Source organism: Leptosomus discolor, chromosome 16 (genome assembly GCF_034619465.1).
Source record: "Leptosomus discolor isolate bLepDis1 chromosome 16, bLepDis1.hap2, whole genome shotgun sequence".
Classification (NCBI taxonomy): Eukaryota; Metazoa; Chordata; class Aves; order Leptosomiformes; family Leptosomidae; genus Leptosomus; species Leptosomus discolor.
In genome coordinates this window covers 8,613,369-8,626,008 of record NC_141406.1, presented here as the reverse complement: position 1 = coordinate 8,626,008, position 12,640 = coordinate 8,613,369, and the positions used below count along the sequence as shown (strand labels likewise).

At 44.5% G+C, this 12,640-nt stretch overlaps 1 protein-coding gene across 1 annotated transcript in view; it reads left to right on the top strand.

Annotated features, from left to right (window-relative positions):
* Positions 1–12,640, top strand: part of FBRSL1 (fibrosin like 1) — a 549,235-nt gene that overhangs the window by 243,696 nt on the left and 292,899 nt on the right. The window contains exons 3-4 of the mRNA XM_086473976.1: positions 1,204–1,305; positions 12,589–12,624. Of these exons, the coding sequence (XP_086330102.1) occupies positions 1,204–1,305; positions 12,589–12,624 (138 nt within the window). The remainder of the gene's footprint in view (positions 1–1,203; positions 1,306–12,588; positions 12,625–12,640) is intronic.

Genomic DNA, 12,640 nt, shown 5'->3' with positions numbered 1-12,640 from the left:
AGGGCTGCGGCCTCCAGACTGGACGAGTACTCATTCTCCATATAATATCCTGAGTATTGTATTAAAATACTGACAGACTGTGGGGCCCTTAGCTGGCAGCGATATCAAACGTCCATGGGAGCGTAGTGATCACCGCGCTCCCGGGGCTCAGGTTGCAGTGCCTGCGTTGGGGCAGCGTGTCCACCGAGTACGGGTCCTTGTGCCTCAATGGCAGGGCTGCTTGAACGTGCTGGGGTTGTCTCAGAGCACCATAAGCAAACCCTGCTAGCTACTGAGACTGCAGTGAAATAGGACAGAAAAAAACAAGGGGATTTTATTGCCATTAAAAGTACCAATTTGTACAAGCCGACATTTTAAATAGTGTAATTTAAATGGAACCAAACTGATATGAATAGAACCTATTAATAAATTAAACACTTCTTTCCACCCAATATTTCACAAGGGAATTAGCAGAATAATTTGTTAGTAAATGAGCCCAGGAATGAAGCTGTGAATGACATATCTATCCTACCCTTCTCCTCCCCCTGTAGCACTCTTTGCAGATGTAAGTGGAAAGTTGCTGTGATTTCAAACATTGGCACCTCTCACATGCAAACACAAGCACAACTTCAAGTGAAGGAAGTAGGATGATTTAGTGGTTAGAGAACCAGCCTTGGCTGTAAGAGTTAATCGTTCTCTACTTCGTTTTGTGTGTTATCTCAAGCAAGTTGTTTCAGGCCGGTGTCCTTCACGGTATTTAGGCACCTGGCCATCATGCTGGTACTGACCTTTCAGTGCAGTCACTGGGGGTGGCCTTGAGGCACATCTCTGGACTAGGAACTGGAGACTTGGCCATTGGGTCAGCGGTGGCCCAGCAGCAAGTGGCAGTGCTGAAACACCAGTGTCACAGTTGAGGTTTGCTGGTAGGAAAGAGTGGAAGGGGTCTGTCTGCTTCCCTCTTGTGTCGGGCCCTAGGACTTTACACAGCCTTGCCTGCTTCCAGGAGTGCTAAAGGCACCCCTTCCCTCACACGTTAGCAAAAGGGAGTATGAACACATGTGATCAAGCACAACTTCAGAGGAGCCCCATGTGTTCAGGACCATCTTCTCCACAGTGCCACGGGCATAGGAGCGAAGCATTGACTAAACCGCTGTCGGCAACCTCGGGAACAGGTGGCAGAGCTTGAAAATCTCCTTTTTCCCCCCCTCCTTCTTCTCCCTCTAGATGAAGGTCCCTACAAGCAGAAGTGGCAGAAATAGCGAGGAAGACAGCATCAGGGAGGCCACAAGCTCTCAGCGGAGCAGCTCAAGGGACCGTCTCAGTGATGTAAGTACCATTCAGGAGAAAGCATCGCTTCATTGCTGCAGTTCCCGCTGCTGACATGGCTTTTCATAAATCTTGCTGAACAAATGTTGGCATCCAGAGGTCACTGTGTAATAACTTTTTTTTTATGTCATGATTGAGTGTTATGGCATAAGTGGTTGAGCTGCCTTGCAAACACTATAATCATGGCGCAAATAATATGATAAGTGAAAGATCAGAGATGGGAAAACAAAATGGAATTGTTATTCCTCGGGGAAAAATGGCTTGATGTTTTGTTTTGTTTTCTCAAAGAAGTTGTGTTAAAAAGCTCTTTACAGTATCTTTGGGTTTAGCTGCTGCATGTAATCACGTAGTTTGGGTGCAAAGTCAGTTCATCTAATTTTATACTTCCTGCCACCAAGTTATGAAAGGGTTTTGAGGGAAAGCTGTCTTTCTCTCAGGAAATTCGATGGTACGTTGAGTGAAATGTTATGATAAAACAAAAGCAAACGGTGCCTTAGTGTGTAAACATACAAATGGGCTTTTGAGTCACCAAGAAATCAATGGCAGTGCTGGGATAATTTTATATGAAGGCTTTTTGTGTTAGCAATTAGCATTTCGCCTTCATTAAAACATGATTTTTTACTAATTAGGACCTTTCCCGTTAGGAGAGATTTAAATGAAGAACAATAATCAAACGCTGGCACGAGCATGTCTGAAATATTAAATTTGCCATTTCAATGGCAAGCCACAGAAATCCCAGAGCGAGTGGTTTTCATGTTGAGTTCTATTAATGTAAAATATGCTTCATAACTAAAACCTGTCACAGAAAACGGCTCACACCAGCTAAATTCAATTGGACAGTTAATTTAGCTTTAAAATTGAAAACACTACCTCCGCTTCAGGATGCAAAAGGAAGGGGGGGAAGCCTTTGATAAGTGTAATGTATTTGCTATTAAGGCTTTCAGAGCCCATTCTACAGGAGGAGAAGGGAGAAAAAGGGGAAAAAATGGCTCCCACGAATGTGTTTAAAAGCTGAAAGTATTTATTAAAAATGTCAGCAGAAAAGTGCTTTTGGCAGATTAAAGCGGGATTCAGCTTGACAGCTCTGACAGGGAAATGTGACGGGGGAAAATTCTCTCTACATGTTTGGAGTGTGAATGGGGCGCTGTAAACAGCCGACGCAGTGGGAGGAAGAGAAAAATAACGTGTCCTGTGATCTGCTTCCAGGATTGTGAACCCACGCGCCACGGTGGGGAAAGTCGGCGAGGGGGGGGCCATTTGGATAAATCCCCTTGCTGCGGGGCGTCTTTGACTGTGTTATTAGTCAATAATGATTGTAATTTTATATATACATATATTTATGCGATTCTCTCCTTCCCCTCCCCTTGGCCACTCTTGACAGGTATGTGAGCAGGGGTGCCTGGTAGGGGTGCTGTACCATAACGTGGGGCCACGGGAGAGGAATGACATATTCAGACTTAGCGATTAGCTTGGGTCAAAGCGTTAAGTGGTCTTGGAGACTTTCCTTGTTGAGCTGATGCACTTCCACTTTTTTTCTCCTCCTTTCCCTTTGCCCCCAAAGTTGCAGGCTGAGCCTGCAAGAATTGAGTCTTGAGTGCCTAATTCTTGCAGAATCTTTAAAGCTAGTTCAGCAGCCAGTGAAATTCAGTGGGAAATAGGCAGTCCATTCTTTTTCAGTCAATGGGGACATTTGGGCAGTGCCTGAAGGCCGGAGCACACTTCAGAGCTTTGCTGAAGCTGCTCTTGTGACCTGGTGACCCATTGCAAATGAGAATTTTTCAAATTAGTAATTAAACAGTTTGAAAAGTAAGGTTCATGAATCACAAAATGCTCTTCGTTCATTATTTGACGAGTGCAATTTAGCTTTAATTACGTATAACGCTTCCTCGCGTACTAGTAAATGTTCTGTAGTCTATTTAGTGACTATCAGAAAGTCTTAGAAAGTCCCGCGGGTGCAATCGGATGGTTTTCCCCATTTGCGTGCAAAGGAATAAGGCGGCAGACTTTTTCTTTTTGCAGAGAGGGAACAGGGAAGGGGAGAGAAGGTGATGACACGCTGCTGAGCATCGATTCCTGCAGGATTTTCCGTGCAGCTGTGCCTGGTCCCTGTATGTCTCTGAAGCTGTACTTCCCAGCATGCTGTGTAAATAGATGGTGTGCAGCTGAAGTGATGCACCCCCTTACGTGTGGCACTGAGGATTAAAAAGCCACAGGGCAGTAAGGACATAAAGGGAAGGCAGGGGTGGTTTTTCCTTGTGGTTAGCGTTTACAAGTCAAGGCCGTAGCACAAGGCTGTGCTGGGGTGGCCGCCTGTCCTTGCAGACAGATGCTCTGCAGCAGGAGGAACCTGGGCTGTTTCTCACTCTCCCCCAAGTAGCTCTCCTGCTGTTTCTTGGTGCATTTGGCCTTCAGGACTGTTTTTTCATGTTGCCTTTCCCTCCCATCTCTTTCCCCATTAACTTGGGTGAACAATAGAGTAAATGAGGCGGGAGGTAGCAGGTTTGGCTGCTGTACGGCAGCACACAGCAGGTGTGGTAGGAAATACGTGTATGAAAGTGGCAGCTATAGTATTCAGCGTTGCCACCTTAGGAGCACGGGAGTCCTCCCTCCCGCTTCATTGTTGGTCTCCATTTAGAAGGCGCTATTATGAACAGCTTAGCTCTTCTGTGTGATTTGTTTCTTGAGGTGACTCGTTCAATGGGATGCCAGCAAGTTGTTCTTTATTTACATTAATGCATGTCATTAGTCTCTAATGGACCATGAAGTCAAGAGGTGGCCTGGTCTGTTGTGAAATAATTGTACTCTAAGAAAAACTGAGGCAAATGATTGATTATGTCTTGCACGCACAGAATCACATGCACACGTAGCCATCGGTCCGTCCGCAACAAAACCCAGAGTGTTTTGCTGCTTCTGTGCCACGGTGAAACTTGCTGTAGGGAGAGTGCTGCGACTTCATAGTAAGACAGCAATTGTCTTGTCTTGTGTAGTACGTCTTTCCAGACATTACACTGAGTGCCATTTATTATGGGTTGTTGGGGAAAAAAAATGCTTATTATGATCTAGTGGAATCACCTCTGGCTGCAGAGGTTTGATTTGTTGAGGCTGGTCTCTTCTTTGGGATGATGAAACTTTGGAGCAGAAAAACAGAGAAGTTTTAGCCCAGGTTTGCACAGCAGATGGTTTGGTGTGGGGGAGAGAGGATGGGAATTTGCCACTTGTTTGTGTTCCCAGTGTTGATGTAAAATTCCCTTAAAATCTATTTACAAAGCCGACATCCCTATTACATATGTACTCTCAGGTCTTCTACAACCAACACAGAGTCAACAGCCTTTTTCCAAAATGGGATTTTCCTCTGCTGTCTTTCATAGTGAGGTAATTGGAAGCTGCCAGAGAATTAAGAGTCAGATAAGCCATACTGCTATTTTGTTGTGTTGACCCAACTAAAAGTGGAGGCTTGGGTATTTTGTTTTGGTTTTTCCCCATGTTCCATAATTGTCCTAATCTTTTCTGATGTCCTGAACAGTCCAAAAATCCACACAGAGCCTTGTATAATGGCTTGAAAAAAAGGTTTTTATCTTTTTCTTGACCCATCAGCTTAAGAACTGCCTGCTTTTTAATGGATTTTCTCCCTCACTAAATTGAATGGATCGTCCCTCATTATCATTTAAATAGAAGCCTCACTCCCCGTGAACATGGAAAATTTGAATGTGGTAGTAGAGCTGTGATAATTTGAAATATTCGGAAGGTGGGGGCAAGGAGGGGGAGCAGGCGGCAGAGTGCAGAATTGCTGAATGTAATTGTCATGGATTCTCAATTTTGTTGCCACAAGATGGGAAAATAGACTAATAATTGTCTTCCAACCCTAGTAGAATAGTTGCCCTAGTTAGCTGAAGCTAACACTCTAATTGTCATGGGGGCACAGAGATGAATGAGGATGTATGCAGGGCACAGCCAGGGCTAAATTGAGTGATATACTAAGGCAAAGAGCAAATTGGCAATTATTGGCCCAGCTGAAAAGGTTGGCAGGTGTGCTGCTTTCTCACGAGCCCTTAGGGGGAAATTGGAAATATAAAATATCGACCATAAATACTCACTGATTAGGAAATATGTTGCAAGAGGTGCTGGCCACTTAAGAGTCAAAACTCTCCTTTTCAAGGGATTGGTTTCAGCTGTGCATAAAACCGGCAAGTGTTGCTACTAAGTTGTTCAGAGCTTTTGCTTCTCATCCCCCATCCCCCAAACTGTGTTTTCTATTTTCCATCATCCTGTCTTCATGTTTGTTTGTTTTTCTTTAAACATAATAAACGAAAAGCAGTCTTTCAGGAAATGTGGAGATTTTCCTCTCTCTAAATGTTCTTTGATAAGTGTTTAGCATATTGTATAGACTAGATATAAAATTCTCTCTTTGGTAGATGAATACAAAATAACTTCTGTGATTTCTAATTCAAACAGTTCACTGTGATCTGCTTTTCTTTGTGTGCCATCACAGGCTCTATCTCCCCCTTCCCTCCTACTTTCTGTACCATGCTTCCCCTCCTGGGGCAAAGGGATTAAAGCAGCAGCAGGGTACAAAGGTCTGTTACACGTGCCTCAGGCTCAAGTACCTTGCCAGAAGCGTGATCAAATGAGCCTCTGAAGTGAGAACTGGACCACAGTTGCACCACGGGTCCATATTTATCCACTTTGCAAACTTTGGCACATGTAGGACACCTGGTCTTGGCTCCAGGCAGGTTGGCAGTGCGACAGCAGAGCGTGGCATGTCTCAGGCCAGGAACAGCTCAGTGTGATAGTCAGGAGTGTTGCTGAGTGTGTTGAAGGAGTTTTTTGGAAGGCCTGACATAGCAACATGTGGACTGCAGACTCTTTGTGGCACATGCTGTTTCTTATTCCCCATGTATGACACACTTGAATCTAATACCCAGTTTGAAGAGTAGAATAAGAGCATCGTAGAGCTTAGTGGAATAAAGGTAGCAACAGGATAATTTTAAGACCACCTCCTCAAACCATGAGTCTTGGGAATATACGTGCAAGGGTTATGAAATATTTTAGGTCATATTCTTCTGGAGGCAAAAACTCATGTCCCTTCAGCATGCTGTCTACTTTTATCCTTGTGTCCCTCAAAATACCAAATGATTGCATGAAAACTGCTGCAGCAGAAATTATGAGCAAATTTGTAATGACTTGCATGAAGCTTCAGGTAGTGAAGGATAGCTAGGAAGAAAGAAAGTCTGGAGAGAGTTTTGTGAAGTTGGCTGAGGGGTGATGGTTTGAATGGGAACAGCACTCGTGCATGTTCCGTGCGTTTCAGAAATGTGACATCTTTTCATATTGTTCCTGGCTTACTGTACGCAGTTCATTCATTCCTGGTCAGCAGCTGTCTTTCCTTCTGCTGTCTGTGGCCATGAGCTGTAGGAATCTAAGTGTCTTGGTTGGAAGGTGGTCTGTAGCTTATCAAGCCAGTTACAGGTGTTTAGACCTTGTGTAGTTTGATATCTTACTGAACTGGTTTTGCAGTATTTCCAAGAATAACCACCTTTGTTTATTGAACATAATAAGTAAATTAAAGAGGGAACGCATTCAAGTTTTGCATGACCTCCAAAATCATTCATCATGTATTGTGGTTATCTTGTCAGGTCCTGATTTCTAATCTAAGTGAACATCAGAAGCACTCTGTGACCTTTGCCAAGTCAATTGAACTCATTGTATTAACAGACAGGAGTGTGACTATGGAAATTAATTGTGTTAAGAGACTCCATGTTAAGGTCTGGGATATCTTCTGCCCTTGGCCCTTTTTGCCCTCCTCCCCACTTACTCTTCTCATTCCAAGGTATTTGAGTTTTATAAGGGACTTCTTGCTTGGAAAGGAAATACTCAATTTTTCCAGTATTAAAAGCTGAACTGATATTCTGTTGTTGTTCCGTAATGACCAAGTGGATGGATAAACATGCATCCATCCTTGTGCCTTAGTCCTATCTGACTGCAGAATTGGGGGAACTGAGAAATAATGGAAGACAGGTACAGTTGATGTGAGTTTCATCCTGAATGAATGCTATAAAACATAATTAAAAATCAGTTCTCTCTGTATTACTGAACCAAATCAGGCTTGCAGCATTGGGCCGTATGATAACTTTGGGCCTGTGATTCGGCAAGGCAAGATGAGCCACTAAATAGGAGCTGGGAAGTCTGTCGGTTCCCTCCTCTGCTGGGGACTCCTCGGGTGACACTGGCTGTGTCTAAGTCTTTCTTTGCCTCGGTTTCCAGACTGACATGGAGGTGGCGTTAATAACAGTGCTAGAGGGATCTTCTGGGGGACTGTCCTGTGCCCACATAGGAAAAGCTATGTGCCCAAAACAGCTATTTCGACAGCTGACATGGAGATACTTGATAAGTCTTGGTTTCAGCCAACGAAAGTGGCACATTTCAGAAAAGCTGGAATTGAACTCTTGACATACCTGGAATACGTTAATTTAGGTCTTCTAGCCAAAGAGGAGGGAAATGAATGCTAAAAACAAGAGCTAATTTTGTGGCTGGGCTGCCATCACCTGCTTTTATCTAATCCCCTTATAGTTAGTTCATATATCAAGGATACAAGAGATCTAGCTTGAAACCTGCCTGATCCATTGAGAGCGGGAGTTGGCTCAAGGTGCCCTATTACCTTGATTATTACTGAATTTTAAAGCCCTTCCTACTGTCTTTTTTTGTTCAGTAAATAACCCAATGGCTTTAAGAAGCTGAACAGAGGGTGTCTTGATTCCATTTGCATCATGAGAACAGTGGAAGGCCATGCTTTTATTTATACAGGGGAAATAACTTTTCTTGTCCATTTAATAGACAATCTTGTAAAACCTGCTGAAGGTTATTGGTGGGATTTTGTCGTGATTTTCTTCTCTAAATTGCAATCATGGTGTTTATCAGCAATAAAGGAGGAAATCTTTTACATACAATTGCAGATTGCAGTCTAACTCGGACTCTCAAGGACATCGGGGGGGGGATAGTAGTATTTCAACAGTAAGATTTTGTCTTTGCTGCCAGAAAGGTGTATTTTTTTTTATATCCAGTGTAATTAACATGAGATCTATCCCAGGGTAGAAATAATTCATTCTGTGACATAACTGAAATGTCTTGTCTGTGCTGTCTGGTTTTGTTTTTAACCTTGGGCTTAAAAGGAACCAAAAATCTTTAGTTGTAAAAGATCACATCATCTGCAAAATATTATAAGCCATTTATCTTTATGCACAAATGCCATCTAGCACTGGAGTCCCACTTATGCGTCATTAAATTCACAGACCACACTCATTTTGCCCCTAACTAGTAACAGTCTCCCTTAGAAACCCAGGGTATTCCAGACAGTGCTGAAAGAGGCACGAGAGGCACAAAAGCTGGTCAGACAGGGCCTGTGCCCTCCCCGAGGGTCTGCTCGGGATTGCTTCACGCGGCAGCTGCAGCCAACAGGAGCAATGTCTGCAAGCTCGGCGTGCATGCGTCCACCACGGCGGCTTCCCTGGCGGGCTGGCAGACCGTGCCTGCCGGCCCCTGCCTGCTCGGTGCGCGTGGCACTTGGGTTGTGCGGGCACATCGCTCTCCCCATCTCCCGCTTGTGTCGTGTTGGGTTTTGCAGATGTGAAGGCGTTTGGAAAAGCATGGCACGGCAGCTGTTCCTGCCTGGGGCTGCAGAGGATTGGCCGCGTCCAGGGGTGTCGCGATCCTCTTGTCTTTGAATTGTGCGTTTGGCTGCATCTTTCCTGCCTGTGATGCTTCCTTCAGACAGTGTTTGAAGGCCAGAACCGAGCCCGCTTGGTTGCCTGGGTTGAAGCAGTAGAGCTGGTTTGGGTTTTGGTCTTGGGTGAACCAGAGCTACCAGGCAGGCGCTGTGCTGGTCAGTGCAGCACTACCATGAGTGTGGCTAGCTGGGTACCCCGGTGACCATCGTGCCCTGCTGCTTGAGGTACTTTCAGACAAGGAGAAAATTGACCAAGATAGCAAATAGACTGTTTTTAGAAGGAGAATTTTATGACAGCCCTCCATGTAAGTGCTCCTGTCCTGTAGTAAGAGCCCCTGTAAGTCATTCCAGCTGAAGATTTACTCCAGTCACTTCTCTTGCCAGACAAGCACCCGTTCATAGTCAAAGGAGGTTTCTTCAGCTTTGGGTAGATGCCAAGTTAAACTTCCACTAACGTTTCTTATATTTGCAGCCACGATTGATTACTTTTCTCATTATTTGATCTTGATGTAGAGACATATGGATTGAACTATGTTTATATCAACCCCTCAAAGATTTTTTTCTTTAGGAACATCCATTGCAGTTGCATGCAAACTGCTCTGCTCTGACACTTGTAGCTGATATTAGCTGGGGCTTTCAAAGTTTCTACATGTGGCAGTTGGTATGGATCCTCCTAAAGAGCCTGCAGTGTTCCCAGCTAAGCAAGAAAGCAATAGTGGTTTGTTAGGTCTGCAGAAAAATGCATGCAGACAGCTCTGGAGAGTGTGGGACATGCCTGTACGTAAGCCTGATTGTTGAAAAGGGTTTTTGCAATTTGAATCCAAAGTATTCACTGGTTACTAGCTTTACACATGCAATAAAAAATGGAGGAAGGGGACGGGACACGACACGGACGGACACGGGACACGACACGGACATGGGGACACACACCGTTTTCCTCCCTGATTTCCAGGAAATTTAATGTTAAAACTTGTAAGGGAGGAAGGAGTTCTTACATGTGAAAAATGCCAGAGTAAATTGCCATTCAGTTTTAATTATTTCTGATGTAACATTTTATTCAGCAACTGTTTTTATTGTTTTCCACTCAGTGGTTTTAAATCAGTGGTCTGCAGATTCCTGGGGTTCTTGGACAGCTTGGGATGCCTGAAAGTTATCTAAGAAAAGCAGGTCTATTGTTAGTGTGTTCGAGTTTGTTGTCCAAGGGTCTGCTCCATCCTGGGAAGATATTTTGAGCGTGCACAAGACTCAAAGATTGAAAATAACTGTTAAAGTGAAAATGCTCTGAGAGGCAGTTTCCCTAGAGAGAAACTTCTAATGAAACCTCTTGTTTCTGTTTTTGGTTATTATTTCCAATTTGTTAGACCTTGTCAATCTTTGTTAAATCTGAGTTGATGAGGGAGGAGTGAGAACTGCCACCCTTTCTCCTTTCCCTCTCCCACCTCTCCAAGTAGGTGATTTGCCCTGTTCTCATTTCTATATGTACTTTAGGTGAAATGCCTGATCAAGCTATCCGAAGTGTCAGAACAGATAACTGTTCAGCATACTTAAATAGATAGCAGGATATTGTTATTAACCTTTTTTCTATACAAGGCTGAATTCCATGATTTGTTTGGGGTTGTCTTTTGGAAGTATTTAGAGGGAGGGATAGGTTTCTCTTAGTTTCTCAAAAATGGAGATAAATGCTACTGTCCTTCACATCACCGGTCTGTAGCTTTATTTCTGGGCAGTTTACATTGAAGAGGTTTATAAATAACTCTCTACTTTTTTTGTAGCGTGTGAAGGCAGAGGCCAAATCAGTGTGCAATATGCAAAAGGCAGAAAGTTAAATGGTTAGCGGTTTGGTACTGCTATCTCAGAGGCCCCTGTGAAAGCTGTCCTGTTCCTGCAGAGCAGAGGTCTTCTGAGCTACAGCAGGGCAGAGGTGCAGGCGTTGCATGCCAGGGATGGGGACTGGCACCCAGTCACACGTTGGCTGCAGACCTGCGTGTAAGACATGTGAAGAGCTGTGCCACAGCTTTCCTTCTGTCTGGCACCCTGGTTCCTGTGCCAGCTGGTGAGAGGGCTAGTGGGGAGCCCTCCCTCCTCCAGCGGCCCACTCGCTTAATTGTAGGGCTTTGCTGTTGTCTCCTCTTGGCTTTGGAAACTTTCCTCCGAGGGTACTTGGCTGGCAAATTGCTTCTCTGGTGTCTTGGGCAGTTGCAAGACAGTGGCACAGAGTGTGCATGGACAGACCGACAAGACAATCGAGTCTTCTATTGAGTGCAGGAGTCTGGAAATGTTTCTGCATGTGTCTAGGTGTTTTCTGATCAAAAGGTTTGCAAACTGGTAGTACAAAGGAACTGTTATCTTACTGGTGGAAAATTACAAGTATTTGCAGTAGCCTGCCATCAGTTTGCATCGACCTCTTTGGGAGTGTTGTGCCGTTGTGGTGATTTAGTAACACGGTAACTTTGGGCGCTGCTGCAAAAAGACAAACAATCCTCAAGATCAGCCTGCAACAACTTGGTATTTTTGTTCAGGCTTTGATACCCACTAGAACATCAGTCTTGCAAACAGGACTGCTAAGACTCCCTGAATCTTGTTTAATAAAATCACGCAGCGAGGGCATCATGATTATAAATCACACCTGGAAATTGGCCTGCAGAGTACTTGCTGGGTCATGTGGTGTCATATGCCACCACTGTTCCCGGCTTCTTTTTAATTTCCGAAAAGAAGGCATATAGCGGCAGCTAGAGATAGAGGTGGAATTCATTTAGCTGCTTCGAGAAAGCCACTGCCAGTGAAAAACAGCAGCTCGACAGCCTTGGGTCGTAGAGAAGGGAAGGGATCCAAGTGACTCGAGATGGTGTAATGAAAAGGAAGAGAACCAAATGATTTGGCAGCGTGTGAAAGAGGTAAGGATGTGGTAGAGAAAGGAGCAGGAGGAGCTGAAATGAAGAGCAGGAGTAAACAATGTAATTTAACTTATTCAAAAGGGACAGAATGCTTATTAAAGCTCCGAGAGATGATCAATTAGTGCTTTGCCGCTATTGTTGTTTCAGATAGAGTTGTCATGTGGTAATACTGCAGCAATGAAGGCTGGAGGCTAACGAATTCGTACAGGGGAATGGAAAGTGGGATATACGGTTACATGATTGAAAGTTGGAGTTGATGAGGCAAAATGTGCAGCCCTGACTCAGGAGAGCATCCTTACGCCTGTGTGCTGTTCTTGGAAGCTGCCAGTACACCCTGAAGAGGGGCTGCTCAAAATGCACACTGTGCTGCTACGAAGACATACACTGCGCTGAGTGCTCTTACCTTAGTTGGGAGGTGCTGTCGAAGCCCCACTCTAGCTTATGAAACCCTTGTCTGAAATAGCCCTGGAGCCCTCACCTGGAAATGCTGTTTCGCTGTTACTCCTGTGGCAGCACACAGAATGTCAGAAGATCATTTGAGGCGCTCTGGTTGTGAAGTTTTCCCCTAAGGAATACTGGGCTGGGGGAGGGAATCACAAAATGATTCTTATCTTACATTACACAGAATCTCTTGCATTACTTACTGTGGCATATTGTTTCCTCCCACAGAGTTCTGCTCAATCGCTTTCAGGAAGAGGCTACTCCGTAAGTCATTTTACAG